General features: G+C 44.3%; 1 protein-coding gene across 5 annotated transcripts in view; it reads right to left on the bottom strand.

Annotated features, from left to right (window-relative positions):
• Positions 1–1,977: 1,977 nt before the first annotated feature.
• The window catches only part of MAP3K20 (mitogen-activated protein kinase kinase kinase 20), a 177,979-nt gene continuing 152,950 nt past the window's right edge, over positions 1,978–27,006 (bottom strand). For 4 of the 5 annotated variants that reach the window (XM_027588489.2, XM_027588490.2, XM_027588486.2 and 1 more), the window contains 4 exons: positions 15,314–15,430; positions 12,745–12,819; positions 10,213–10,363; positions 1,978–3,851 (listed from right to left, as the gene is read on the bottom strand). In XM_027588489.2, the coding sequence (XP_027444290.1) occupies positions 3,151–3,851; positions 10,213–10,363; positions 12,745–12,819; positions 15,314–15,430 (1,044 nt within the window). In that variant the 3' untranslated portion in view covers positions 1,978–3,150. The remainder of the gene's footprint in view (positions 3,852–10,212; positions 10,364–12,744; positions 12,820–15,313; positions 15,431–27,006) is intronic. The other variant, XM_027588487.2, reaches the window with a different exon arrangement.

Below are 27,006 nucleotides of genomic sequence, written 5' to 3'. Positions count from 1 at the left end.
ACAGATTTGGGATTATTTGATTATTCAGACTATTTCTATGGAGGGGCACCTGGGTGGCTCAGCTGGTTAAGCATCTGACTCTTGATCTTAGCTCAGGTCTTGATATCAGGGTCCTGAGTTCAAGCCCCCTGCCCCCCCCTGCACTGGGTTCCATGCACATCAGGGAGCCTACTTAAAAAAAAAAAAAAAAAGGACTCAGACTATTTCTATAGAATTGCTAATTCAGTGACTTTGCAAAGAGCAAAATATCTTGCTTTGTCTGGGCTATGCCTGGAATAATCAGTACCTCTGTGGGTAGCAAGCAACAAAGATTTAGCAGTTCTAGATTCCATCAGAAGCCTACTTAAGGACCACTAAATCCTCACATTTAGAGATGCCCAACTCAAGATAGACTTTCTTAATTTGTTTCTACTGTAATTTTTCTCTTAAAATATCCTTTTTTATTATTTTTAAAAGATTTTTTTATTTATTTATTTGAGAGGGAGAAGCAGGTTCCCGCCGAGCAGGGAGCCCGATGCGGGGCTCCATCCCGGGATCCTAGGATCATGACCTGAGCCGAAGGCAGACGTTTAACTGACTGAGCCACCCAGGTGCCATCTTTTTTTTTTTTTTTTTTTTTAATTCAGTCTCCTCAAAGTTCTATAGTTTGTCATTGTTGACAACTGATTTAGTTGGATGGAAAAAAAATCCTATTAATCCTTGCTCTGTTCTTGACTTATATTCATCTTTCAACCTGGCAATCAACTTTTGGAGAATAAACATCATTAGAAAAAAAAAAAAGAAAAGAACAACTCTAACTTTTGCTTTACAACTAAGAAACAGATTCCGGATGTTCTTATTCTGGTTTTGGGCTGGGAGCATTGATGCTGACAAGTATTTTTCCAATAGATATTACAAAGTGATCAGTTTTGTGGGCTGTTGGAATAACCACTGTGTGATCAGCTACTATACTAACTAGGGCTGAGGTCATTAAGTCATTTCACTACCAGCCTGGATTCTCCAGCCCATAGCCCAAGAAAGCTAGAAGAGGAGAAAACAGCCTGAAACCAGCAATCATTTGCATAACACTTTTTAAACTAGAGTCTTAAATAATTCTCCAGAATGCCCATTTTGTTTAATAATTAAAGCCATACTTCTAGAGTGACTCAGTTAAGATTCTGTTCTGTGTTCAGGCACTTAACCAAAAATTCTAATCAAATAAAATATTTTATTGCCTATTTGGAAGCAGCATGCTATTAAGATAGCATACTTTCTATTAGTCTATTTTTCTTTAAATTTAAACTCAAAGGACAAGAAGAAAATAATTAAAAACAGACTGCAGTTGCTATAAGCTTTGTGAGAAAGGACCACAATGGAGCTTACAACCTTAGAGACATGGGTTATGCATGATGGAAGAGAGTACCCCGCCCTCTGATTTTACCACTGCCCATTGTTTTTGCCTATAAACGCAGATGGCAAACATGTACTACAACTTACAAAACCGAGTTGTCGAATCAATGTTTAGGTCACAACTTCTCTTGTAAATAAAGGTCATTTCCTATAACCTTGACTTTAATGCGTCCCAAATACAGTTTTCCCCACCAGGCCCCAGGCCCTTATCAGAGCACGGCAGCTACTCTGGGAACATTCGCTCAAGTTTGATGACTGGTTCCTATTGAAGAGAACTCAGCCCCACGGAATTACAGTGTGTCATTAGAACTTCTCCAGAGCATTGAGAATCCTTTGCAGGGCAAAGGACACTTGATATTCAGGGTGAGTGAATATTGAACAGAATCTCAGAATATATTGAAAGTAACATTTATTTATTTATTTGACATAGAAGTTTGTTACCTCTTGACTTTTTGATTTCTAAAATATGAAGAATTTCAGAAGTTGGATCTCACAATTCCTGCCCTAAGCTGCAGGCAGTTTCCTCCCACCTGCACCATTTACCTTCCCCCGCCCCCCACCTCCCGCCCCCCCCCCCCCCCCCCAGCTGCTTCGAGATTTCTTGCTGCAAGGATGGTATTTACCATCTTGCTCTTAACAAGATGTTGGTAATTTTAAATTTCTTTGGCTTGTGGCTTGTGACGTTATTATCCTGCTCTGTGTCTGTTTTCTTCCAGAGTTTAGATTTCTGACATTCCGGGAGGTCTTTATGGACTGTTGTTTTTCCCTCTTTGCTCCCCCTTTGGTAAAATGTAGAAAATAATATTCAAAAGCAGGCCCTGGGAGCTTTGGGAAAGCAGTAACCACAAATCTCCTAGGCAACTTTAGATCTTTGGTTTCTGATGAGTCTTAATGAAAGAGATATGCATCACAATAAACATTAAGTTCAGTAACCTTTTTTATTGCCTAAAAATGACGAACCAAATCACTTCAGCTCTGACCATGATAAAAATCTAAATACCTTACTAAAATAAATACTAACCAGCAGTGTCAAGACTGAGGCACTTGCCTCAGGCACAAAATTAAGGAGGCCTCCAGAAAAAACAAGAAGCCCCAACACCTCAGTAATCAAGACAAATGATATTTTAATGCAGTATTTTAAAAATTAATGCAAAAATTCATGATGAACAAAATATCAAAATTTTAAATAGACTGGATCCGTAACAGTGCCTTGCCAAGCCATATTGGAGCCTTAGACAAGGGGAAAAATCAGTAATACTGATCCTATATTTATGGAGAATTTTGACTTTTTGTTTATCACAGAATTTTTTGCATTAATTTTCATTTATTTAAATATTGCATTAGAATATTATGTATCTTGATTACTGAGCTTTCTGGCTCCCCATCAATTCTGCACCCAAGACAAGGACCCCCCACTTAACATCACCCTAGTCCAGGCCCTGCTAACCAGAATGGCAGTGGTTAGGGAAATAAGGTGGCATATCTCCTCCTCTCAAAATGTTAATTCGAGGGTGGGAGGGTATGTATAGTTATGTTTAAGTCTAGTTATCATCCTTGGGCAACCAACATCCATCATTTGAGCTCTGGTTTGGCTGTCGTTGCAATTAGAAGGCATTTCCTAAATCCAAAAATGGAAACGTTGTCTTTTTGTTAATTCTGTCTGAAGGTATTGTCTTATTAAAATCCATTACATCTTTAAAAAAAAAAAAAAGAAAAGAAAAGAAGAGAGCCTATGTAGGAAAACTCATCTAGTTCAATTCATCAGAAGTTTCTCCGTCCACGGTAGTTTCCTCTGGCTCTTTCCCTGTTAGTCTTGGCAGCAGAGGGCCTGTGCGGTTTCTTACGGTAGTCCACCCTTGTCCATCCTCCCTCGCTGGCTTTGCTGTCCTCTTCACTGGCTCGTGAGTCGGTCTCAGGGTGTAAAGGCATCCCTGGTATGGTCCTGGGTTGATGGCAGTCACTTGGGCTTCTCTTGAAGTCAGGTGACTGCTGAATATTGAGTGCTGACTGAGAAACCCTGTATAATTTTCCAGAATATCTTTCTCGTGAAGGTGTGGAATGCTGACTTTTCCCACTGTACCTTCCCCTAGGAGAAGAATTGAGTGATACGCTACCACGATCATATTTGTTCTTGCTTCTATCTGAGTATCGACCCCTCTCTAAAGAGCTGTCAGTTGGCAGACTGGAAAAGCCACTGTCCCTGGAGTTGAGATGCAGGGAAGAGAAGTTTTTGGTCAGTCCATACTGAGTAGGAGAGGAGCTTCTGGATTGGTTTATGGGTGTAATCTGTTGATACTTAATGGGCACCTGGGTCCGCCTTACAGCAGCAGCATAGGAATCCTGGTCATTGAAATAGCGAAATAATTGTGACCCCAGAATGGGATTGCTCTGGGAACGCTGTAAAGAAGTATCGGATGCAATCTGCCGCAACCTCAGAGTATCCAGCCACTGGCGATCAGCACCTGCAGAGGAAGTGGAAATGAGCATCTTCTAAACCACAGTAAAGCTGCATGCCTAATTCATAAGCCTGTCTCAAGACAGTTCAAGCCTGCTCAGGATGCTCCAAGCTTTACCGTTCATAGAAATTCTAGGCTAGGTATAAGGACATTTCCTTTATTATTATAAATACTTCTTAGAAAATAAGGGAATTGCACTAAATGAGTATATGCTATATGCTTGGCCTCGTTCCAGAGGCTTTATTTACATGGTCTCATTTACTCCTCTCAATGGTCTCAGGGTAAGTACAAATAATCTTACTCCATAAACCAGGAGACTGAAGCTTGGGAGGTCTGGTAACTTGCCCAAGGTCACTCAGCTAAGAATTCCAGATTCTTCTGCATCTAAATCCCATCTTCTTCCCACTTAAGCCATGTCATCACTTCTAGAAATTGCTGTTTGCATGTGTTTGGATGGTAGGGGCATGTTTAGTAAACGAAAGGTTTTTTGCCAGCAGGCACTTTTAAATCCTCAAGAACCCTAATGCAGATAAAAGAAATTGGGTTCCAGTGGTTGAGACAGCTGGGGATTGTCTGGAAGAAAGACAGCTCACATCTCTAGAGGAGAGATTCTGAGGTTCAGGAATAAGAAATTTTTTTTTCCCCATGAAAAGTGAAGCTTCATGGCAAACAGGAAGAGAAGGTAAAAGAAAATGGTAAATAAACAAGAACCATTTAGTAAGCTCTATTTCTGTGAATAAGCAAGTCACACCTTGGGTCTTTTCTGCCTTCTCCAAGGGCCTCAGTCGTATTGCCCACACCCTTGAGTTTCCTCCTAGTCTTTCCTGAGCTATTCTCACCATGCCTGTCAGGAGGAGCTTCTGGAGAGGAACAGAGCGTGCTCACTTCTCTCTCCAGCAAGCAGCCCCCCCCTCACTGCCCTGCACAGGTGACCACACCTCTGAGGTGAGTGACTTGTCCCAATACAGGTGACCTCCTGTGTCCAGACATTCCTCACAGCTTCACCCAACCACAGGGCCTTCTTGCCTTCCCCTTGACTTCTCTGAAATTGTCCCTTCTAACAGAGCCCCTGATTTTGTTCGATGTTCATCCTCCTCATGGAACCAAGTGCACTGGGGGAAGCTGACCACCTCCTGGCTCTGGTGGCAGACTTTGATTGGCCTGAGCCAGATGCAGTGATGTCGTGGGCAGGAATGGACACGCTGCTCAGTTTCTGGCTAAAGCAACCCAAGGGATCATCTGCTGGGGGTGTGTAGGCAAATCTTTCTCACCCCTCAACGTGAGAGCAGGAAAGGTATTGGCCCCTCGTGTCCTCTGCACACTGCCATATCTTTACACCATGGCTGTGACTGCGGAGGAGCTAGGCCGCAGGCAAAGTAACAGACTGAGGATGGCAGAGTGGAAAGAAGGAAAGGTTTGTTTCTTGTCCTTAACATGGGCGACCCAGCCGCTCTTACTGCACCTGAGCCCAGCCTTCTTCTGGACTTCCACCGAAAACAGCACATTTTGTTATAGTTAAAACCTGTGGTTTCAGAACTTTAGAATGCCTACATTGCTGGTCCCTACCCCCAGTTTCTGACTCATCAGGTCTGCCCTTGGGTTTGAGAATTTGCATTTCTAACAAGTTCCTATACATTGCTGGTCCCTACCCCCAGTTTCTGACTCATCAGGTCTGCCCTTGGGTTTGAGAATTTGCATCTCTAACAAGTTCCTATTTCTAACAAGTTCCTATCCTGAGGCTGCTGTTCCTCGGATTCGTGGTCCATTTGGGAGGAAGCCAGTGGAAGTTGGATTTTCTGTTGCTGCTAAAACATATATCCTAACTGATCCAGGTAGTGTCCTTTGAGTCTGCACATCAAAAGGGAAAAAAACAGGAGGAAGGAAGGGAGGCACACTAGCTAAAACTGGGGTAAGCCAAAGGGAGGTCACGCCCTCCTTTTATCCTGCAACCTCTCCTGTTAATTATAATCAGAGAGAAAGGCTGATCCAAAGCCATCCCACTGGGAGTTTAAAGGGTATTGACCATTCCTAACTCTCTTAGAGAAATAATTTGCTTTTTCCCCAAAAGATTTAGATTTCAGAGGGGTGCAGGACACTTGTTAGATCTCTGCCCATTGTCCTCTTTGGGGAGTGTCCCTAGCCTGTCTCTACCTACATGGCTACAGTTCAGTGCACCACCTGCCTCCCTCCCCGCTGGGAGTGTCCTCACCACCTGCCTCCCCCGCTGGGTATGTCCCCACCACCTGCCTCCCTCGCCCGCTGGGAGTGTCCTCACCACCTGCCTCCCCCGCTGGGTATGTCCCCACCACCTGCCTCCCTCCCCCGCTGGGAGTGTCCTCACCACCTGCCTCCCCCGCTGGGGGTGTCCTCACCACCTGCCTCCCCCGCTGGGTATGTCCCCACCACCTGCCTCCCTCCCCCGCTGGGGGTGTCCTCACCACCTGCCTCCCCCGCTGGGTATGTCCCCACCACCTGCCTCCCTCCCCCGCTGGGAGTGTCCTCACCACCTGCCTCCCCCGCTGGGGGTGTCCTCACCACCTGCCTCCCCCGCTGGGTATGTCCCCACCACCTGCCTCCCTCCCCCGCTGGGGGTGTCCTCACCACCTGCCTCCCCCGCTGGGTATGTCCCCACCACCTGCCTCCCTCCCCCGCTGGGGGTGTCCTCACCACCTGCCTCCCCCACTGGGTATGTCCCCACCACCTGCCTCCCTCCCCCGCTGGGAGTGTCCTCACCACCTGCCTCCCCCGCTGGGTATGTCCCCACCACCTGCCTCCCTCCCCCGCTGGGAGTGTCCTCACCACCTGCCTCCCCCACTGGGTATGTCCCCACCACCTGCCTCCCTCCCCCGCTGGGAGTGTCCTCACCACCTGCCTCCCCCGCTGGGTATGTCCCCACCACCTGCCTCCCTCCCCCGCTGGGGGTGTCCTCACCACCTGCCTCCCTCCCCGCTGGGAGTGTCCTCACCACCTGCCTCCCTCCCCCGCTGGGGGTGTCCTCACCACCTGCCTCCCCCGCTGGGAGTGTCCTCACCACCTGCCTCCCTCCCCGCTGGGAGTGTCCTCACCACCTGCCTCCCCCGCTGGGAGTGTCCTCACCACCTGCCTCCCTCCCCCGCTGGGGGTGTCCTCACCACCTGCCTCCCCCGCTGGGAGTGTCCTCACCACCTGCCTCCCTCCCCGCTGGGAGTGTCCTCACCACCTGCCTCCCCTGCTGGGAGTGTCCTCACCACCTGCCTCCCTCCCCGCTGGGAGTGTCCTCACCACCTGCCTCCCTCCCCCGCTGGGGGTGTCCTCACCACCTGCCTCCCCCGCTGGGAGTGTCCTCACCACCTGCCTCCCTCCCCCGCTGGGAGTGTCCTCACCACCTGCCTCCCCCGCTGGGGATGTCCCCACCACCTGCCTCCCTCCCCCGCTGGGGGTGTCCTCACCACCTGCCTCCCCCGCTGGGTATGTCCCCACCACCTGCCTCCCTCCCCCGCTGGGAGTGTCCTCACCACCTGCCTCCCTCCCCCGCTGGGAGTGTCCTCACCACCTGCCTCCCCCGCTGGGTATGTCCCCACCACCTGCCTCCCTCCCCGCTGGGAGTGTCCTCACCACCTGCCTCCCCTGCTGGGAGTGTCCTCACCACCTGCCTCCCTCCCCCGCTGGGAGTGTCCTCACCACCTGCCTCCCCCGCTGGGTATGTCCCCACCACCTGCCTCCCTCCCCGCTGGGAGTGTCCTCACCACCTGCCTCCCCCGCTGGGGATGTCCCCACCACCTGCCTCCCTCCCCCGCTGGGAGTGTCCTCACCACCTGCCTCCCTCCCCCGCTGGGGATGTCCCCACCACCTGCCTCCCTCCCCCGCTGGGAGTGTCCCCACCACCTGCCTCCCTCCCCCGCTGGGAGTGTCCTCACCACCTGCCTCCCCCGCTGGGGGTGTCCTCACCACCTGCCTCCCCCGCTGGGTATGTCCCCACCACCTGCCTCCCTCGCCCGCTGGGAGTGTCCTCACCACCTGCCTCCCCCGCTGGGGGTGTCCTCACCACCTGCCTCCTCCGCTGGGTATGTCCCCACCACCTGCCTCCCTCCCCCGCTGGGGGTGTCCTCACCACCTGCCTCCCTCCCCCGCTGGGAGTGTCCTCACCACCTGCCTGCCTCCCCCGCTGCGAGTGTCCTCACCACCTGCCTCCCCTGCGGGGGATGTCCCCACCACCTGCCTCCCTCCCCCGCTGGGAGTGTCCTCACCACCTGCCTCCCCTGCTGGGTACTGCCACCTACCACCATCTCCTCCTGAGGAGAGACTTAACTGGTCCAGAGGAGAATGCTTGGACAAAAACCGCACAAATAAGTCTTACTCCAGGGAATCTGGAATTGGGACCGATGAAGTATTTGGTGATTCTCAAAGTGGTGGGATTTGAACTCCATGAACTTGGAGGCAGCTGGCACCTATTTTCGTCATGTGGGTTGGGAAACAGAAAACCAGCTTTTACGGACGCCTGGGTGGCTCAGTCGTTAAGCGTCTGCCTTCGTTTGGCTCAGGTCATGATCCCAGGGTCCTGGGATGGAGCCCTGCATCGGGCTCCCTGCTCCGCGGAAAGTCTGCTTCTCCCTCTCCCACTCCCTCTGCTTGTGTTCCCTCTCTCGCTGTCTCGCTCTCTGTCAAATAAATAAAATCTTAAAAAAAAAAAAATCAGCTTTTGGTAAAAGAGAAAAGTACTGCAGAAGTGGAGAGAGAAGACCCCCACAGATTTCACAAGAGTGTTGTAGGGATCAAATATGAAAGCCCTACAGAAGTAAAATGTGCCTTATAAAAATTAATTCACTGGGATGGGAAAGTTATTATAAGAGGTCCTTGTAAAGGCATGATAGGAAGCATGCAAGACAAGATGGTTGAATTAGCAAATAAAAGAACTTAGAAATGCAGTGCTCTGTGCTACTGAAAATCAACACATTATATGGGTTAGTCAAGGGTAGAAACAGCATGCTGTAAGAGGTTATGTGAAAATGTGTTTTGTGGCTGAGAAAGCTTGGTAAAAACTCCAGGTCAGTCATGGTAGCCAAAATGTCTTCTCATGATTAATTGTGAAAGAAAAGAACCCAATCAACTGTGTTGAAAAGGCAGGCAGGTCCAGCATGCTGTCAAAAATTTGTTGGTGAGTTTTGAGTACCGCCCAGGATTCTGGGCCCCCTGGGCTGGTGGATAGAAGAAGGCCTGGTGCGCTTGACAAACCAGTTCTACAGTAGAGGACACATTAGCTGGGTTCTCATAACTCTGACACCACCCATGCGGGTACTTCTTTTCCAGGCCACCAAAGAACCTCCTGATGTGGCTTTTCAGGTGTATTTTCTTATTGGGAAAAATAATGCACTGATCAGAAAACATGTACTTCTGGTTCGTTTGGCAGGTGTATTTCTCTTGGGGAAAAAGTGAATTGCTTGGGGGTTTATGCATCCAACTCTCACACGTCTGTTAGCTTGTAGTCCCGCAGAGCCTATCTCAGGGTTGTACCTGAGTTTCCGGACCTGCAAAGGTGAAGGTCAGGACCTCTTCCCTGAATCTACCAAATAATGACCAATTGAACAGCAAGTCAGCGGGCGCCTGGGTGGCTCAGTTGGTTGAGTGACTGCATTCAGCTCAGGTCATGATCCTGGAGTCCCGGGATCGAGTCCCGCATCGGGCTCCCTGCTCAGCAGGGAGTCTGCTTCTCCCTCTGACCCGCCCCCCTTCTCATGTGCTCTCTCTCTCATTCTCTCTCTCTCAAATAAATAAATAAAATCTTTAAAAAAAAAAACAAAACAGCAAGTCAGCTGGCCTTCCCCTATGTAAATGCTAATTTGTTTTAGTATAGCATCTATAATTACTGCCACCACTGTCCATCATAGGCATTTCATGTTTTCTCTTTCTCTATCTTTCCTTACCTTTCCTTCTCCCCTCTCCTCTTCCCCTCCTTCCCCCCCCCTTCGACCATCATTCTTCTGCTTCGATGTATCCGTGGTGGTCAGGACTCAAGAAACTGCCCCAGTGATACCTCTGGCTTCATAGGAATATTTGCTGGACCCAGAAGATTCATATCCCTATCTACAATTTTGGAAACTGAATATATATGTATAAATATATATTCTTATTTACCAATATAACATAATCATTAATTTTCATCTTTGCTCATAGTTATCCAAATACTGAAATTTATTGTAATATGCTCATTTATAAGTCCATAAATACTACTGTCCATATAGTCTGTCTATAAAACCAGTATTCTAAAAATAAAAGAAGGAAGTCTTATATTAGAAAGCTATGTCTATTCACAAACTGGCACTTATCCTGGGTATGAGAATTTGATATTCAAGTTTTTGGAGTCTAGCATACAGCACACGTCTAAACTTACTTGAGTCAGACCTGCTTCTACAGTTGCTTTCTGAGTTAGGGAGTAATGTCTGAATGGCAAGTTGGATGGCTTTCACTTCATCCTGAGGTTTCATTCTACTCCACTGAATTGAGTGGACATGCTTAGTGCTCTTTGGAGCTCGAACATCACTCTGTTAAAACAAAAACAAAAACAAAAAAACTCACGACCAAATGCTCGTGTTTATAAAATAGGAAGAAAAAAAAATCAGGTTATCATGTCACTTCAGTTTAACTCCTTAGAACACTACTATCATAAGGCATTAGGTGAAATATTTGTACAGTTTGCCTTTTAACCACTTTATTCCTTGGATTATATAGTAGTTCAAAACGCGGTTGTCTTCCCTCAGAATGTATTCTGTTTGGCAAATCTCAACTTACCTTTTTGTTTACTGAGAAATGAAAGACAATTTCTTCTGTTTAAAGTACTTGAAGACAGATGTGAATACATAATCTGACCACTATCCTGCCCATGACTGCTTTGGATCATCCGGGCAATCGGGTGACAGTGGGCAGCGTGGCGGACTAATTGTCCCCATGGAGGGTGCACAGTAACAGGTGCAAAAGTGAGGCAGGATAGGGAGTTAAGAATAATGACTAGAAAAAGGAGAGGACACCAGATCCAAGACAAACCACCTTCTCATCCTGAAACCCTTCATCACCTCATTATGGTTATGAAGTGACCATGACAAACACAAGTAGTGCATCATCACAGACCATAAGAAGAAGAAAGAGGAGGAGGAAGAGGAAGAAAGAGAGAGAGAGGAGAAGAAAAGAATTTAGTGTGGTGTGTCTCCACAACTAAGGCAGGCAGAGATGAAATCTGGCTGTTGGAACTGTCCAATTACTAAAAAGAAGGCTTGTCCTGCACAGTGGGGACTGGTCAACAGATTCCAGAATAGTCTAGATTCCAATCAACTCCATCATTTAGGTTTTGTGTCCTCCAGGCAGCACTTTGACAATTACTGCTGTTTCTCAGGCAGCTCATCCCTGATGAGCTGTGCTCGCTGGCTGGTGAGGGTAAGTAAGTGCTGTAATACTCATTGGCTTCCAGTATCAGGTCACCCTGGATAAGCGGAGTGGCCAGGGTTTGGATTTCTAATGCCGAATCAAAGCTAATCTGGCAACTCAGAAGACCGTCACAATGCAGCAGTGCACGGAGTCCAATGTGAGACTGATTTCCTTCATCTTACTGCTGGGAAGGGAACAAGGAGGACAGCTGAGGAAGAGTGGAAGCTGGATTTACAGTCAGAGAATCTGGGTGTGTCGCCACTGACTACCCCAAACCTCAGGACTTCCTTCCATCTCTCTGAGCTGGTTTTCCCTAGCTGCCAAACGAAGCTAATGCTCCCTATCTTTAAGTATTGATACAGGGTTAATGAGAGAAAACAGGTGTAAGCTTCTCTTATAGGGCCTAGGTCATGGTGAATCCTTACTAAATGTTTCCTGCATGAATAATTGAATGAATGAATGAAATGCATGTCCTTTGGATGGCAGATGCATGCTAATATCTCCCTATGTGAATAGACTCTGTGCCCTGCTTCTTCCCCTCCACCCTGTTTCTGCAGGGTTTCTCTACCTTGGAAAGTGTATGTCCCACCAGCCATGAAGATATTGCTGATTTTAAAAAACCTAATTACGTTATTTAAAGCAGTAGACTGCTTAAAACACCCCATTGGCATTTTTAGTAAATCCAAACTCCTCACTGTGACCCTGTGAAGCTCTGTGATCTGGCCTGCCCACCCCCTGTCATTGTCCTCTGTGCCTCAGGAGCTTGGGCTTGCCTTTCCTCTGCTGCCTTTTCTTGCTGCCTCCTCATCAGAGGAATAGGCCTTCCCTAACCACCCAGTCTCATGCTCCAAGTCTCACTATTTTCTGGTTACCACTTACCACTCTCTACTTATTTGTTACCTATTTATTATCAATCTCCTCCCGCTGGAATATAAACCTCAAGAGAGAGTATAGATTTAGTCTATCCTAATCATAGAACAGTAACTGTCAGTAGGTATTTGCTAAATATATGGATTTTAATTTTAATAGCATATTTTCTTAAAGTGTCAGTTTTTCCACTTTTCTATATATAAAATATATTGAATCTGTTTTTGGTAATAGACCTCCCTGCCTGCCAGGTGATAGTAGAAGTCGTGCTCTGTCCTTCTGAAGAATCCCTGATCTACCCTCACCCCTAAACTCTAAGCACCAAGAAGGCAAAACTCTGTTCTGGTCACTATTTGGTCTTCCCCAGTACCTAACACGTGACGTGACATGTGGAAGATGTTCAGTCATTAACTGACGAATGGATGAATTACTACCTCAATCTTTATCTAGGTGAGAATATCCTGTTCTCTTTCCTTACCAACATTTTGTTAGCGTAGTTATGTTAATCTTCCCGTATTCATATTGGTTGAATAGTTTCTCTTCCGATTTTATGCCCCATGAGGGAGCAAATAAATTCCCACTGAGAAACTGTCGGTAAAGCCACCAGCGCCCCACCCCTCCCCAACACCAAGCTTACCTCATAGGTGACAGTGCATTCTACAGTCTGATTTTCCATTATTCCTACAGTCCACTTCTCCATTACAAATGGGGGCTGAAAAACAAAAGTTAGGATGGTGTAGAGCCTGCCCTGCTATAGCATGTATCTTTGAGGCCAGCTACGCCATATGCAATTGGCAAATAGGGCATAATGTCAGATTATCATGAAAGTCGTGTTGTTGGTTCCCATGTGATTACTCACAACATGCTAATGTTTTGGATGTTGATTTTCATAAGACATCCTTTTCTATAATTATAAACAGCTAGTCTTAGTCCCATAATCTTCTCTTCTCGGATATACCACTCAATCCTATCATTAGGTCATTATTCATGCTAACGTTTTAAAGTATCAGTAGAAAGCTTTCTCATATTTAAGAGAAAGCCTTAACAATACAGACCCCGATGTACCTTCCTTGGAGTGCAAGCAGTAGCTGAGTTAGTGGCTTCAGCAACTACTCTGCTTTTTCCCTGTAACCCGGCTATCCAGCTATCAGGCTGTGTGTGCAGATGAAACTGTGGCGACATTTCCCCACTGTTTTAAAACAAAGGATTAATGAAGAAGCCTATGCCTTTCAAGGGGAGACTGTCTCACCCCAAAACATGTCACTTTGGCATATGTATTGTATTTTTAGCTGAAGGCCATCAAAACCCCGCAGACTCAAGAAAACTTTTACCTCTCCTGTAACTGCCTAAAAGAATTTAGATAGGGCACCTGGCCCAGAAAGAGAGCTATTATCAGAGAGAACTTTTTATCTGAAAGACCTATCTGCATGGCAGGGCAAGCTTCTAATTATCAAACATCTGCTCTCCTTATCTTCCTGGGAATTGCCTTCTCCCCCTTTGAAGCCCCAGGCCCCTGGCTCATTCCTTAGCTCAGGATGGCACATAAGGCTCAACTGCCTGACTTGCCCTTGAGTCTCCTATCTTTGGGGCTTCTGTATGTACAAAATTAAATTCTTCTCCTGTTAATCTGTCTTGTGTCCTTTTAATTAGCAGACCAGCCAAAGAACTTAGAAGGGTAGAAGGAAACTTTTTCACCCTGACACCTTGGATCCTATTTTAGTTCTGATGAAAATGGTCTTTATTATAAATGAATCTCCACTCTCTTAACCACCCTCCACCCCTTCATTCTAGCTTTAAGGTTACAAATGACCGACTGGGCTTGAGATGGGTACAAAGCACACCACGTGGTAGAGATTTAACTGGGCTTTTTTTTTTTCTTCTTTTCTAAACGAGGACTGTTATGAGTCTTGTCGATGTTAAAAAGTTCTACAGATTTTGAATGGTCTGCCCCAATCCTATTTTTCCTATAACCCCAGTTAATGTTGGTGTGTGATGTTGCAGAAGATGTGCTGCTTTGGGAGTGCATATGTGGCATTATACCAGAAACACCTGTATTTGGGTTTACAACTCTACCCTGTCATTTTTGCTGTGAGCAGCTTCCTTCTGTTATCAGGCAAGGGCTAGGATCTTGCTTTTAAATGGCATAGGTTGGGGGGGAACGAGCAGCCATCTGTCCAGTCTTCAAGACATCAAAACATAGTATGTCCCAACAAAATCAGGGAAAGTTAAAACCAGAGCATAACCTTTACAGATAAATAACACCACTGAAATAACTCCCAGTTACTCAGAAGATTCCAACAATGAATATCAAATCAATCGACTTGATGAATACACTTGCAAATTCAAAGGACTTGGATGCTTAGCAATCTTATGCCTAGGAAGGAACACATTTGCAAGTCTAATGCTGTGGCTTTGAAGACTCTTCACTTCGCCACTTGTGTTTGTACCCAGGTTCTTCTTTGCTACAAGCCCCATTTTCTTCACTGAAACCAAATACACCATTCATAGTAGACTCAAGAATGGCTTATGTGATGTTTCGAGTGACTGTCCAATGGATAACATGGATATCCATGTTGACCTTCTACTATTGAAGTCTCATGTATTTTTTTTTTTTTAGTATTATTGGGACAGAACTGAATTTTTTTCCATTTTGAGGAGAAGCTAAGCATTTCTCTGAGTCTGTCTTCTGTGTTTTAATGGATGTGCTTCTACCACTGACCCTAAAGTAGTGAGGTATTCTCTGGCCAGAGGTGTGAACTCAAGGAAGCCAAGAAGATGTCAACAAATGCCTCATGAATAACCTCCCCTCAGTCCTTCAAGAAACTGAAGACAACCAAGAAAGCCTTCCTCCTTCCAAGTTTTTCAAAGTTTCAAATGACCCCAAAGTTGTAAATATTTTCATGATGCCACTTTCTTTCCTTTAGTAAATGATGGAGTAAGTGTAAAGCAATAAAGAAGGAAATTTTTTTAAAAATTAAAGGACACTTTTTTTGTAGTACTTTTTAGTTCACACAGCATAAGTGGAATTTTAACAAAAAACTATTATGATCTCAAACTGCTAAATAAAATGTGCCTTTCAACAGCCAGCTTGAGGCTGAGCTGATGTGAACATCCACAAGCACAAAAGTACACTGCTGGGGGATTTTAATGTCTTTGTTTGATATCTGTGAATTCCAAAAGCTTTTAAGCCGTAAATAGAACCCTACCTTTGTCATCTTTAAAATCTCTGCATTGGGTAGGTTAGTGTTGAATGTCACATCTTTGATGTAGGTTATTGCAATTTCATCCCCATCCATCTCCATATACATTTTCCACTTACAATCCTGGAATTAAAAGCAAAATTATAGAATTTCAGAAAGTGAAACAATTTGTTTTAGTCTCAATGTTTTATAACACATGAAGTTTTCTGAATGAGATATTATTGAAGTATTTTTTTCCTTGTTCGAAAAAAGGACGTGAAATTAAAGCTCTTTATATATCAAAATAACCCCCAGTTAGTGCAGTCTTGAGACATGATTCATCAATGTAAATGTTCTATCATAGGAGTTGCAAACTCAAAATCCTAAAGGAGCCAGGCAGATAAAAATGAGTAAAGCCAGGCAGTTTCATTATAGAGCCCTAAATTATAATCTTTCAAAGTAGACCCATTTAATTTACATATTAAACATTGTCAGAATATTTTTTCATTCACACAAAAAAATGTGGACTTCCCATTTTGAAATATAAGGCCCTCTTGATCTAACTTTCACTTTTCCAGTATTGATAATATGGGCTCAAGAAATAGCTCACTTTCCTCTTAACAGGAAGGATAAGTGCAAACGTGATATATGATGACTGATAGCTGGCCCATGTGTTGGGGAGTTATGGGAGGGTTAGGACGTTGGGGGTCTAAAGGGCATCTGCCCTAAAGGGACGGCCACCACTCAACTTCTGTTGATTGTCCCCATGTGGGAATCTGAGCTCAGTCTTGCTAGGTCCTTTGAGGTTTCTTGAAAAGCTGGATATCTGGATTTTTATGTGAAACCTCTAGATTTTTTTTAAATGATGTTAATTTTCAGTAAAACCACTCTGTAGTGAAAAAGTGCTCTACATCATTAGGGGAATGTGAAATAAAATGTCACCACAATGAGATACCACTATATGCCCACCAAATGGCTAAGATTGGTAACATCGAATGTTGGCCAGGATTCGGAGGTACTGGATTGCTAGTGGAAGTGTAAATGGTGCAATCACTTTGGGGAAAGTTTTGGCAATTTATTATAAGCATATAGCTGCATGTATAAACGTAGCATCTACTCGATGACCCAGAAATTCAACTCCTAGGTATTTACCCAAGAGGAATGAAAAAAGACTTGTACAGTGTTGTTCTGAGCAGCTTTGTCATAATAGCCAACCCCCCACCCCCAAAACAAAACCAAACCCTAGAAGCAGGCCAAGTGTTCATCCTTAGGAGAATGGATGAACTGTGAAGTATTTGTAGAATGGAATGTTACTCAGCAATACAAAGGAACAAATCACTGATGCATGCAGCAACATGGATAAATCTCAGAAACATTATAGTGAGTGAAAGAAGTCTCACACAAAAAAAGAACATACTAAGGATTCCGTTTATATGACATTCTAGAACAGATAAAAACAATCTATGGTGGAAAACATTCAGAAAAGGGGTTGCTTCTGCAGATGGGCATTGACTGGGAAGGGGCATGACAAGACTTCCTGGGGATGCTAATACTCTGTTCGTAGGGGTTTGGGTTACAAAGGCATATGTACTTGTCAAGACTCAGCGAATATATACTTAAGATGTGTGTACTTCTTACCGAACTCCAGCATACTGAGGTATTTAGGAGGAAGCGTACTGATGTCTGCAAGTTACTTCGAAATGCATCAAAAAAAAATAAAGATGGATATATATGGCTAGAGTAATAGATGGACAGACATGTGATAAGGCAAGTAGAATAAAATGTTAACGGCTGAATCTAGGAGGTGGGTACAGGAGGGTTCGCTATAAATATTTTTTAACTTTGCTGTATGAATAATGAGAACGTGGGGGGACAAACACTGTGTGTGCAACTAAAAGGAAAAATAAGCCATGTCTTTGCACCAAATTGGACCCCTGGACCATAAATTCACCTTCTCTCATGTTATTTGAAGAATGAAGGATTCTGAGAGGTTAAGGATAATGTACCGAGCACCTTACATGCTGAAACTAGAAAATGCTCTCATAGGAGTAGACCTGGAATGTCTCCTGAGCAGGCTCAGACAAAATTATTACGGAAAAACACTAACAAAGAGGCTGTTGAAAACCTGTTGGCTTCCACAGAAAGCTGGGGGAGCTCAATGTTTTAGGAAAGCTTGTAGGCAAATTGCAGAACCAAGCAGGGCCCATGCCTGAGAGGAGTGACCCTCTTTGCCCAACCACGTTCACAAGATGGAGAGCCAATTAGTGAAGGAAAAGATCTATTCAATAACGTGAAAACCGAGCTCTTGGCCAACATAAGTCAAATTAGTCGCTCAGAATGGACAAATCTCTCAGTATTTCTTTGTTTTGGAGCCATTGCTGCCCCGGCAACGTGGGCCCTGAGATAACTGGGCAGGATAATGACTGTTTGGAGTCATGATTGCTCTTCTCTGAAATGGCAAGCGCCTCCTCAAGCAGTGACTAGAATAAAAAAGCCCTAGGAAAGATGAATTTTACTTATATCTTTTTCTTTCGCCTGTCCAGTTTTGGAATTAAATGAGTCAAATCACAGGTGAAAGACCTCAGGTTGTGTGGAGATGCCCGATTCCCTCTGCTCCACTCTCCGACCTCACAGCCCAAGAACTCTCCTTGACCTCAGGCTGGCGATCAGACCCTCCTGTGCACAGGCTCAGAGCGGCTGTCTGTTGAGAAGGGGCTGACGGGGGGGATCTCACGTTTGTGGACTACTTCATCTGCTCCTGGCATGCTGCTGGGTACTTACATGGTGCTGTTCTGTTTGATATCCACAATAACCCTGCAAGTTAGGTTTATTTTCCCACTAGGTGAGGAAAAATAAGGCTCAGATAAATAAGGAACTTTCCCAGGGCTTCCTGGCCAGTAAGTGGTGGAGGTGGGATTATAACAGCACAAGGCTGCCTGGCTCCAAAGTTGGAGGAGCTACCGAGAGGGAAGGGCAGTTGGGAGGCGTGGCAGGGTGTACTCACTGGATGGTTTTCCAGAGCCCCACAATTGGGACCAGCTATCAACAACAGGCAAGTGGGAGAAGGACCAGAGAAGATTTTGCTGAAACAACCAAAAAAGCAAGTGGTGACAGGTCCTCCCCTGCAGCAACTGCTTGCCTGGTCCCAGGGTCCAAGTTGGGAAAACAAGGATCCCCGTAATAGTGTTAGAGACCTCCTACTTTTCCAAATGTTTTCTCTTTACCTGGAAGAAAGGCTTTTGCCTGAACCATAAAAGATAATGCAGAAGCAATAAAACGATACTCAAAGGCATTATAAGACAAGGGGGGCATTATCCATTTTATGAAATTACAAAGCTGGGTGGGAAAGGAAAAGAATATGCAGTGTTCACCTAAATTATTAACTTAATCTGACAGTGCCCTGACATAATTGCTAGGTTTTTTTCAGGGCATGTATGATTTCATCGTTGCCTAGTTAAGAAAAGTAACCCATAAATAAAGTCATGGAATTCTTTAAATTCTGCTCAATTTCTTATTACCCCCAGGTATTCCTGGCATTTTTGCTACACATGGAGTCATTAAGTTGTCAATAAGCACTGCTCACAACTACCAGGACTTAAGCAAGATATTGAATTCCACAGAACCCAACTGAGGCGGGACGCCATGTAACGAGTTCTTGACCAATCGATCATTGAAAAGGTTTTCCTTAATAGTAAGGTGAATTAAATCATCAATAACATCTAACAACGTTAGAAGTAAAAACTCCGCATATTTATGAGCCTAATATAGAATCTTACATGCAAAATTGCTACCTTTTCCATCTCTTGGTAGTGGTAGGGACCAGGTAGTGGGAACGTGGGCCCGGATTTAAAAACCATTCACTTTTACCAGGGTGAACTATTGATTTTGGCTTGATATGAGTGATAGAAATGTGGGTATTGATTTTTGAATCGGAAACATTCAAGAGTCACTGTGGACATCTTGAGAACAGCTCTCAATCCTGACAGGCAGAAATCAAAAGCAGACAACTCTGTATTCTCAGAGCCCATGGGGGCCTCAAGGGACTCCTTTTCCAAAACCATTGCACCCCTGGCGGCCTGAAATGGCCCCGTTCCTTTCTCATTTGGTTTAAAGTGTTGATGGGGGGCGCCTGGGCGGCTCAGTTGGTTAAGCGACTGCCCTCGGCTCAGGTCACGATCCTGGAGTCCCGGGATCGAGTCCCAAGTCCCGCATCGGGCTCCCCGCTCAGCGGGGAGTCTGCTTCTCCCTCTGGCCCTCTCATGCTCTCTCATTCTCTCTCTCTCTCAAATAAATAATAAAATCTTAAAAAAAAATAAAGTGTTGATAATTGTTAAGATAGAAATAATATAGAAAAGGAGTACACATTAAGCCATTACTGGGGGAGCAGCAGGGCGTGAGGGGGACAGTTCCAAGTCCAACTCCCTGAGCTTGAATCCTAGTTTTGTCACCCCCCCAGCAACCTTAGCCAATACACAGCCTGTTTGAATCTCGGTGTTTTTTATACACAAGTGGGTTGTTGTGTTGTGTGAAGATGAAAGGAGATAATGTACATAAGGTACTCAGCACAGTGCCAGAGCCCAATGAGGAACTTGGAAAGGAGCAATTATAACTATTGTTACCAATATTAGTCCCCAACACAGCTCCAGTGAGTTTATCAGACTGGCCGGCCCACCATCCAGCGACCATCTAAGATCGGGAATGGGCCAGAAGTTGAGTGCGCAGTATAGCTTGTTCCGAAAAGGAATGCCAGCGCAGGCAGGCTGGGTCACAGCATCTTACCTCGGCAGGAGTTTGGGGATCCAGAGGGTAGTGAATAAGTCTGGTGCCAAGGGCATTATCAGTGTTGCAAAAAAGAAGAAGGTGTGGCCAGTGGCAACATAAGGACTGGTCTTACGAAATAAATAGAAGAGGGAAGAAACTTGTGTCTTCTGACACAGATGGATTATGTAACACCAGTTCTGCCCTTTCCCGAGTCCACAGATCCTAATGCAGCCCTATCAGGGAGAGCCAGCGGATGTCTGGAGGACAATGGCTATGAGATGTGATTGACAGCCCAAGAAGAGCCCTGCCGAGGAAACCGAAGCAGAGAGAGAGGAGGTAATTTGAGCAAGATCGCACAGACAGCAAGGGGTGGAGTTCACACTGGATCCTCAGTGGTCTCTTGGCTGCTGTAACGAGCAGGTTTCTAAAGCCTCGGTCTTTTCTGAATCCTGAACTCTTCCTTGTTATGGGTTAACAAAAGTAAGAATTACAGTACAGAGGAGTTCCGTCTTCCGAAAGCAACAAACAGTCCAGATCATCTTGGTGAATTCCTTTGTAAGTCTCCATGGCAGAGACTGAAATACAAGGTCTCTAGTAAGTCCAACATAACCTACTTTCCCTCCCTTATTGACAAAGACCCTTGCTAAAAGTGCAGATGCTGCCATTCCGCTGTCTGTCTGCTCCTTTCCTTGATTGATCGGGTCAGTATTTGGAATCACCAGCACTTTCCTCCAGCCCTGGCTTAGGCTGTGTGGCTAGGCATGACTTCCACTCCCCAAACCAGAAACAACCCGCTCCCACTTAGTTGCACAAGTGGATTGTGGAGACAGGTCTGACCACTGTGGATTTTTATTTCATAGCTAGATTCCCACCCAAGAGAATGTTCTCACTATTCAAATTTGTATCCTGATGCCCATTTCCAGGGAATGCTACTACTAATCAGTAGGAAAAAGGCACTGGCCAGGAGCAGTGCTGGGCCCTGGGATGTTCTTTGCTTTGAATAGCAAAACATGGCCATCCAAACCTTTCCACTAACTGGATTATCTGCCTCTCAATGCAAATCTACGAGAAATGAATGGAATTTTGTTGGGAAGAGGGGAGTTTTTTGCATTTGAAACTGATGAAAAGAATTGACAGTGCTGTTGGGTGCCCAGGATATGTATTATTTATCTGGGCAGCTGCTGAAATACCTGGATAATTTTAGAAGCAAGTGTGGTTAATGGAGGAGGAGAAAGCATTCCATTTGCACCACTTCTGTATTGCCAATTATGTTAAAAATTTTTCTGAATTAAGATTACTGGCCAAGTAAAACAGAAACTCTTAACACTGTGAAGACAAAATCCTAAACAACACTCAGTTAATGCTAGATTAAGTATCTCTTTGTGAGAAATCACTATTACATTCTTTGTAAGCTGTTTAAAATTCTTTGGAGTTCCAAGCTGGTACGAGTGATGCCAAACACAGATATCCCTTCTCCCTCCCACAAAAAAAAAAAAAAAAAAAAGAAGAGAGTACAAAGAAATGATCCATATAGAGGTAAATTTTACAAATAGAAAAAGGGATTGAAGATAGCACAGAAATTAACTTTACGTATTGTTTCAAGTTCTGGGCAGTTCAGAGACAACAGTCAATCGATGGCTCACTCTCTCTCTCTTGCTCTGTTTCCCTACCAAAATTTTATTGCAAATGTGAACACCATAGATAAATCTTAAAGAATCTAGGGCCAAGATTATTCAGGACATTTCAGAAAGAAACAGACCCCACATTAGGCTTTTAGGTTCCTACAGGTCACTTCTACCTGAAGATTACAGACAAAAAATTTTTGATGTGTTTTTTTATTGAGGTGGTGCATACTTTGCAAACAATAAAATGCACAGATTTTTAAGTACACCAAGCAGTGAATTTTGACAACTGTATGCACCAGCGTAACTACACAAACAAACGAGATAGTCCCACTACCCTAGAAAGTCTCATGTCCCTTCCCAGTGGATGCTCCCCGCACAAGTGGAGGTACCCACTTTTCCCATTTCTATCACCACAGATTCACTTTGCCTGCTCTAGAACCTGACCAAATTGGAACTGTACAGTAAGCACTTGTATTTGTTTGGCCTCTTTCACTCGGCATGGTGGTTTTGATATTTGTCCATGTTACTTAATCCCTTCCAGCCTTACCCTGTTGTAGATAGCCCTATCTCCATTTTACAGATGAGTAGACTGAGGCTCAGAAAAATGCAGAGATTTGCGGCAAGGTCACGTAGCTGTGCCGGGGCTGGGACTTAGGTTCTGGGCATACCTTGTCTAATGGTAAAGACACTGAGTTTTAAAATCTCCCCTCCGTCTCCACGCCCCCCCCGCCAACCATGGATGGAGAAAAAGCAAAATCACCAGAGATTGCTCGTGATTCTAGCAGAGAGGCCCCTCCACCTTAGAAAGGCCTGTACAGAGGAAACATTTTAAAATATAAAATAGCGGTCAGAATAAACTTTGTAAGATTCAAGAGAGGGAGAAAGGGAGACAGTCTCCTAGCAGGTGACTGTTGGAAAATGTAAGAAGTAACATGAGATGAAATAAAAATGCGGTAGAACTGTTGGTCATGCTGGTATTAAAAGTAGTAAGATGTTGATGATTTAGGCCTCCGAAGGCTCCTTTACATGCGTTGCTATTATGTAGCTCAGCTGCTGAAACCTGCTGTTTTAAAGGCAGGAGAGTGGAACATCCCGTGAAAGCACCTGGGTTATTTATCATTATGGATAACCCCGTTACTCTCTATTTTATTATGCTGCCTTTAAAAAGAAGATAATGCAAGTACGGTTAATTTGCTTCTCTTCTTTATCTATACGGTGTCATGACCCATCACGGCTTTGTCCCACGAGATTTGTTTTTCAACCAAAAAGAAACCCACAAGAAGCTCTCCCTAAAAATTCCATTAATAACCTCTTTCAGCGCGTATAGGTTGCAGGGTCTGGAACTAAGAATGTTTTAATCTCTTCAGCAAAACAATGTCTCATAATGATGTACAGGACTATTGCTGTACTGATGAAGAATCATACATAATTCAGCACCTTTCACTTGGCACCACTGTGATGTCCTCATTAGCCGTGGCTCACAGTGTCTGTCAGATGGTGTCCATGCGAACGCAGGCATTATATTGTCTTTGAGATGTGCAGCTGCTTCCATGACACTGCCAGTATATAAAAACATGACGCCGGTTTGTTTTATTTAGTGCTCAACCTTCCAGTTTGTAAAAACAAGGCTGACACAGAGCCTGACATGAGGCAGTGAAAATAATTAGCTCTCATTTTCTCAGCCTTCTATTTCCTTCTCCCCGCTGTGTTCTCTTTCCACTAAACCACCACATGTCAGTCGGAATGGGAGGCAATTAGCGGGCTCATTTCAGTCCCCACAACTGTGCTGAAAAGAAAGTATTTATGATGGCACAATGAACAGCTGAAAGATTAAATAACATTTGCCTTTTGAAAAGAAAATGACTTCTAGCTAAATGGGCAATTTTTGATTATTCTCAAACAAGCTTAGAGTAGTTGGTTTTTAAAATACAAGAAAGGAAAATGAGTCATTTTTAGGTGAAAGAATCAAATAAAACTTGACACAGTAATGCAAATAACTGATGTTTTATTGCAAAATATGTAAATGCGTTATACCCTTAACAATGGCTTGTGTCTAAGGTCAGGGCAGATTGGTGCCAACTAGACACCAGTAGAGATAGGTTGTTATATTGCCTTTTGGGGGCTTGTTATTGGAGTTATATATGAAAAAGGGACTTTAGGGATGATGTTAAAGTGAAAGAAATCAAGTGAGACATACTTTCATATGATGCATTACACACTTGACTACCTGAAATGGTTCAGATGTTAGCTGACATGTTTGGAAAGGGCTTTTTCGTTTTAGGGTTTTTTTTTTTTTTTTTTTTTTTTTTACTCTCTTTAGAATTGGAAGGTACTAGGTATTCATCTTGGAGAAAAAATAGTAAGTCTTGCTATTGATTTTTGAATAATTAAGAATCTATTCTCAAGACTGGGTTTCTTAACCAATATAGAAGGTGTTCTAGCGTACCTAATTACTGCATAAGCTTTTTTTTAAATGCGGGCAAATGGGCTGCAAATTGACTTTTACCCAGGACACTCAAAATATAAAAACAGTTTTTCTGACTGCTAAATTCTCCTCCCTTCCTATGACTTCAGAGGTGATGCCAAAAATTACGACTTTTGGGAAAAAAAAAAAAAAGACCAACAACACTGGCCTAATTAGTAGGCATTATTTACCAGTTGAGCTGTTCTCAACCCAAATCCTGATGTCCAGGATTGATATAATTGTCATACATCTTTGCTTTTCCGATGCAGTGCTTTTAATTTCATTTCAAATAATCAGTTCCTGTTATAGTTGATTATTCTCGAGACCTAATTTTTGGTTCAGAAAACGCAAGTTATGGTGAGTTATTAAGGTCTTCTCTCTGCAGTGATCCTCAATGGCTTTGGAAAATCTGCTTCTAAAGGCAGAGATGTCCTCTCTTATGACGGAACATTTTAAAAAGACAATCACAAATTTAAATTTTGTTTCTCTGTCTCCATAAGTCTATCCCGCTCTTGACAAACTCAAATCCTAATTTTTGATTCATACAATATGGTCATTCTATCTATATGAACCAATGGCAACCCATGGAAACCTGAGTCAACTATGGATTCACTAGGAAACTGGAGCTCTCTGTGAGCTAATTACACCTATTATTACAGCTGGAAACCAACAATAATGTGTTTGTCATGTAGTCAAACCTGTATTTTATCATGTATACTTCCTTGCTGTTCACTTTTCTAAAAGGAATTCGGGGTCTTGATTAAGAAGCCCACAAGTGATCCAGTCACAGTATGCTGGAGCCGCCCTCACGAGATGGTTGCTCAAACCTCTTCCCAACTTCAAGTTCAGTGGCATCAGACTGGTAACCTGAAATTGGCCGTGGTAAAAATATTTGTACCATAGCGATCTGCAAACTCTACAAGTCAGAGCTGTTTCCTCCCATTGTTAGACATTTTCTGGTGTGCCATTTCTACATGTGACTCTCAGTCTATCAGCAAATATGTACTGAGCGGTTCTGCTCTGGTTCTGTAGGCAGCAGCTTGACCCATTTGGGGAAGCATAGCCCCACTGTTATTAGAAATGCGGAGCAAGTCATGCAGTCATATTCTGAGCTGCATTTGCTCCTTTGCAGTCAATTAAAAGTTGTATTTCTTATAGAACCCTGCTACTGCAAGCTCATATACTCAGGCACACTAACACGTATGTGTACATATATTTTTTTTTCCCCTGAAAGATAGTCAGTCGTGGGAAATAAACTTCCTTCCACTGCATTTTTAATAAATGCAAGATACAGCAAAGTAAAGTACAGTGTGTAGCTGTTCTGAAATTTACAAAAAGTGTTGGCTTTTCACTTCCTTACAAAATCCTTTTCTTTGTGCCTTATTTTATTCATGTTTATCTATCCATTTATAAAAATTATACAATAGGAAAAAAACCCTATTTGACAGTTTTTTATATTTACAGTACTCTGAGAAAGGGCCTGGAGATTCAATTAAGTTTATTAAATGCAACGTTTTATAAGCAATCCACTAATAAAGACCTGAAAGCACAGTAGTAGGTGGGAGGTATTTGTAAAAAGCAGGGCTTCTAACCTCTAGGTGAAACAAGTGGAGAAGCAGAACCATTGACTGAATTGCTTCTGGTGAGGTGTGGGAGAAGGGGCCCAGGTGCTGCCTGTCAGGTGTGTGGAAGGAGCCAGAGGGACGGACAGAAAAGGGCTTCTGCTCTGATGGGGGCCTACTGGAAGGCTTCCACGCCTTCAAAATGTTCCTCTTACTTTCTCTTCCCCATTCACTTGCTCCTTCAGAATTCTGCTCAAAAGAAAATCCGAAGTGGTGGTCCTCTGGTAGGAAGTACCAGAGTCCAGACGCCTGTCTCTCTTTCGGGGTCTGCTGGAGCCAGGGTGCTGGGAGAGACGGGGTGTTGCTTTCCCAGGCTCCCCCCCGACTGTCATGGCTTTCAACTTAGACCCACTAGTTTTGCGCCTCACTGGGGAGAAGGAGGGAAGGGGCAAAGTCGGTGATTGTCCAGCACGCACAAGGAATGCACGACTCCCCAGATAGTTCCTTCGTAACCCTGCTTTTGAATTTTTAAGACACAGTCTCAGAAAGTTTCTTGGTGAGAAAACTGCTGGGTGATTTGATAGTTTATTCCTTGACAATCTGAGAATCAATATTCTTTTTTTTTTTTAAGATTTTATTTATTTGTCAGAGAGAGAGAGAGAGAGAGAGAGAGAGAGAAAGCACAAGCAGGGGGAGTGGCAGGCAGAGGGAGAGGGAGAAGCAGGCTCCCCGCCGAGCAGGGAGCCCGATGCGGGGCTCGATCCCAGGGCCCTGGGATCATGACCTGAGCCAAAGGCAGACGCTTAACCAACTTAGCCACCCAGGCACCCCCAGAATCAATATTCTTGACTGGCGAGTTTATACGAGATGTAATAATAAACCCAATGGAGCTGAATATGTCAGTAAAAAAGGGTGGTTGCCACCCTGGAGGGGGTGGTACATGGAGGTGAGATTCTGGAAGCCTTTTGCCTTCTGTGCCAAGTCGAAGAAGGCCTTAGATGACAAAACACAAGGCATTTCCCACACACACAAAAAGTGGTAATTTAATATTAAGTGATCCCCCCAAATTATCTTTTTATTACCAATATGCCTATTTTGGGGGATGATGATACTTTCCAGAAAGGGGAGTATGACACAGTGGTTGAGTCCTTGGACTGGATCTGCCCCTAAATGGGTGGGGCCTCTGGGTAAGGAATTTTACCTCTCCCTTTCTCAGTTCCTCCCTGACAGTGATACAGGGATGATGCTCCCTGGGACGGTGGCTTGTAACAATTACATGAGAAAAATGTTTGTAGAGCACTTACCACA

The sequence above is a fragment of the Zalophus californianus genome, chromosome 3, assembly GCF_009762305.2.
Source record: "Zalophus californianus isolate mZalCal1 chromosome 3, mZalCal1.pri.v2, whole genome shotgun sequence".
NCBI classification, from domain to species: Eukaryota; Metazoa; Chordata; class Mammalia; order Carnivora; family Otariidae; genus Zalophus; species Zalophus californianus.
The sequence above is the reverse complement of the archived record's forward strand: the minus strand, read 5'-3'. Positions and strand labels throughout refer to the sequence as shown.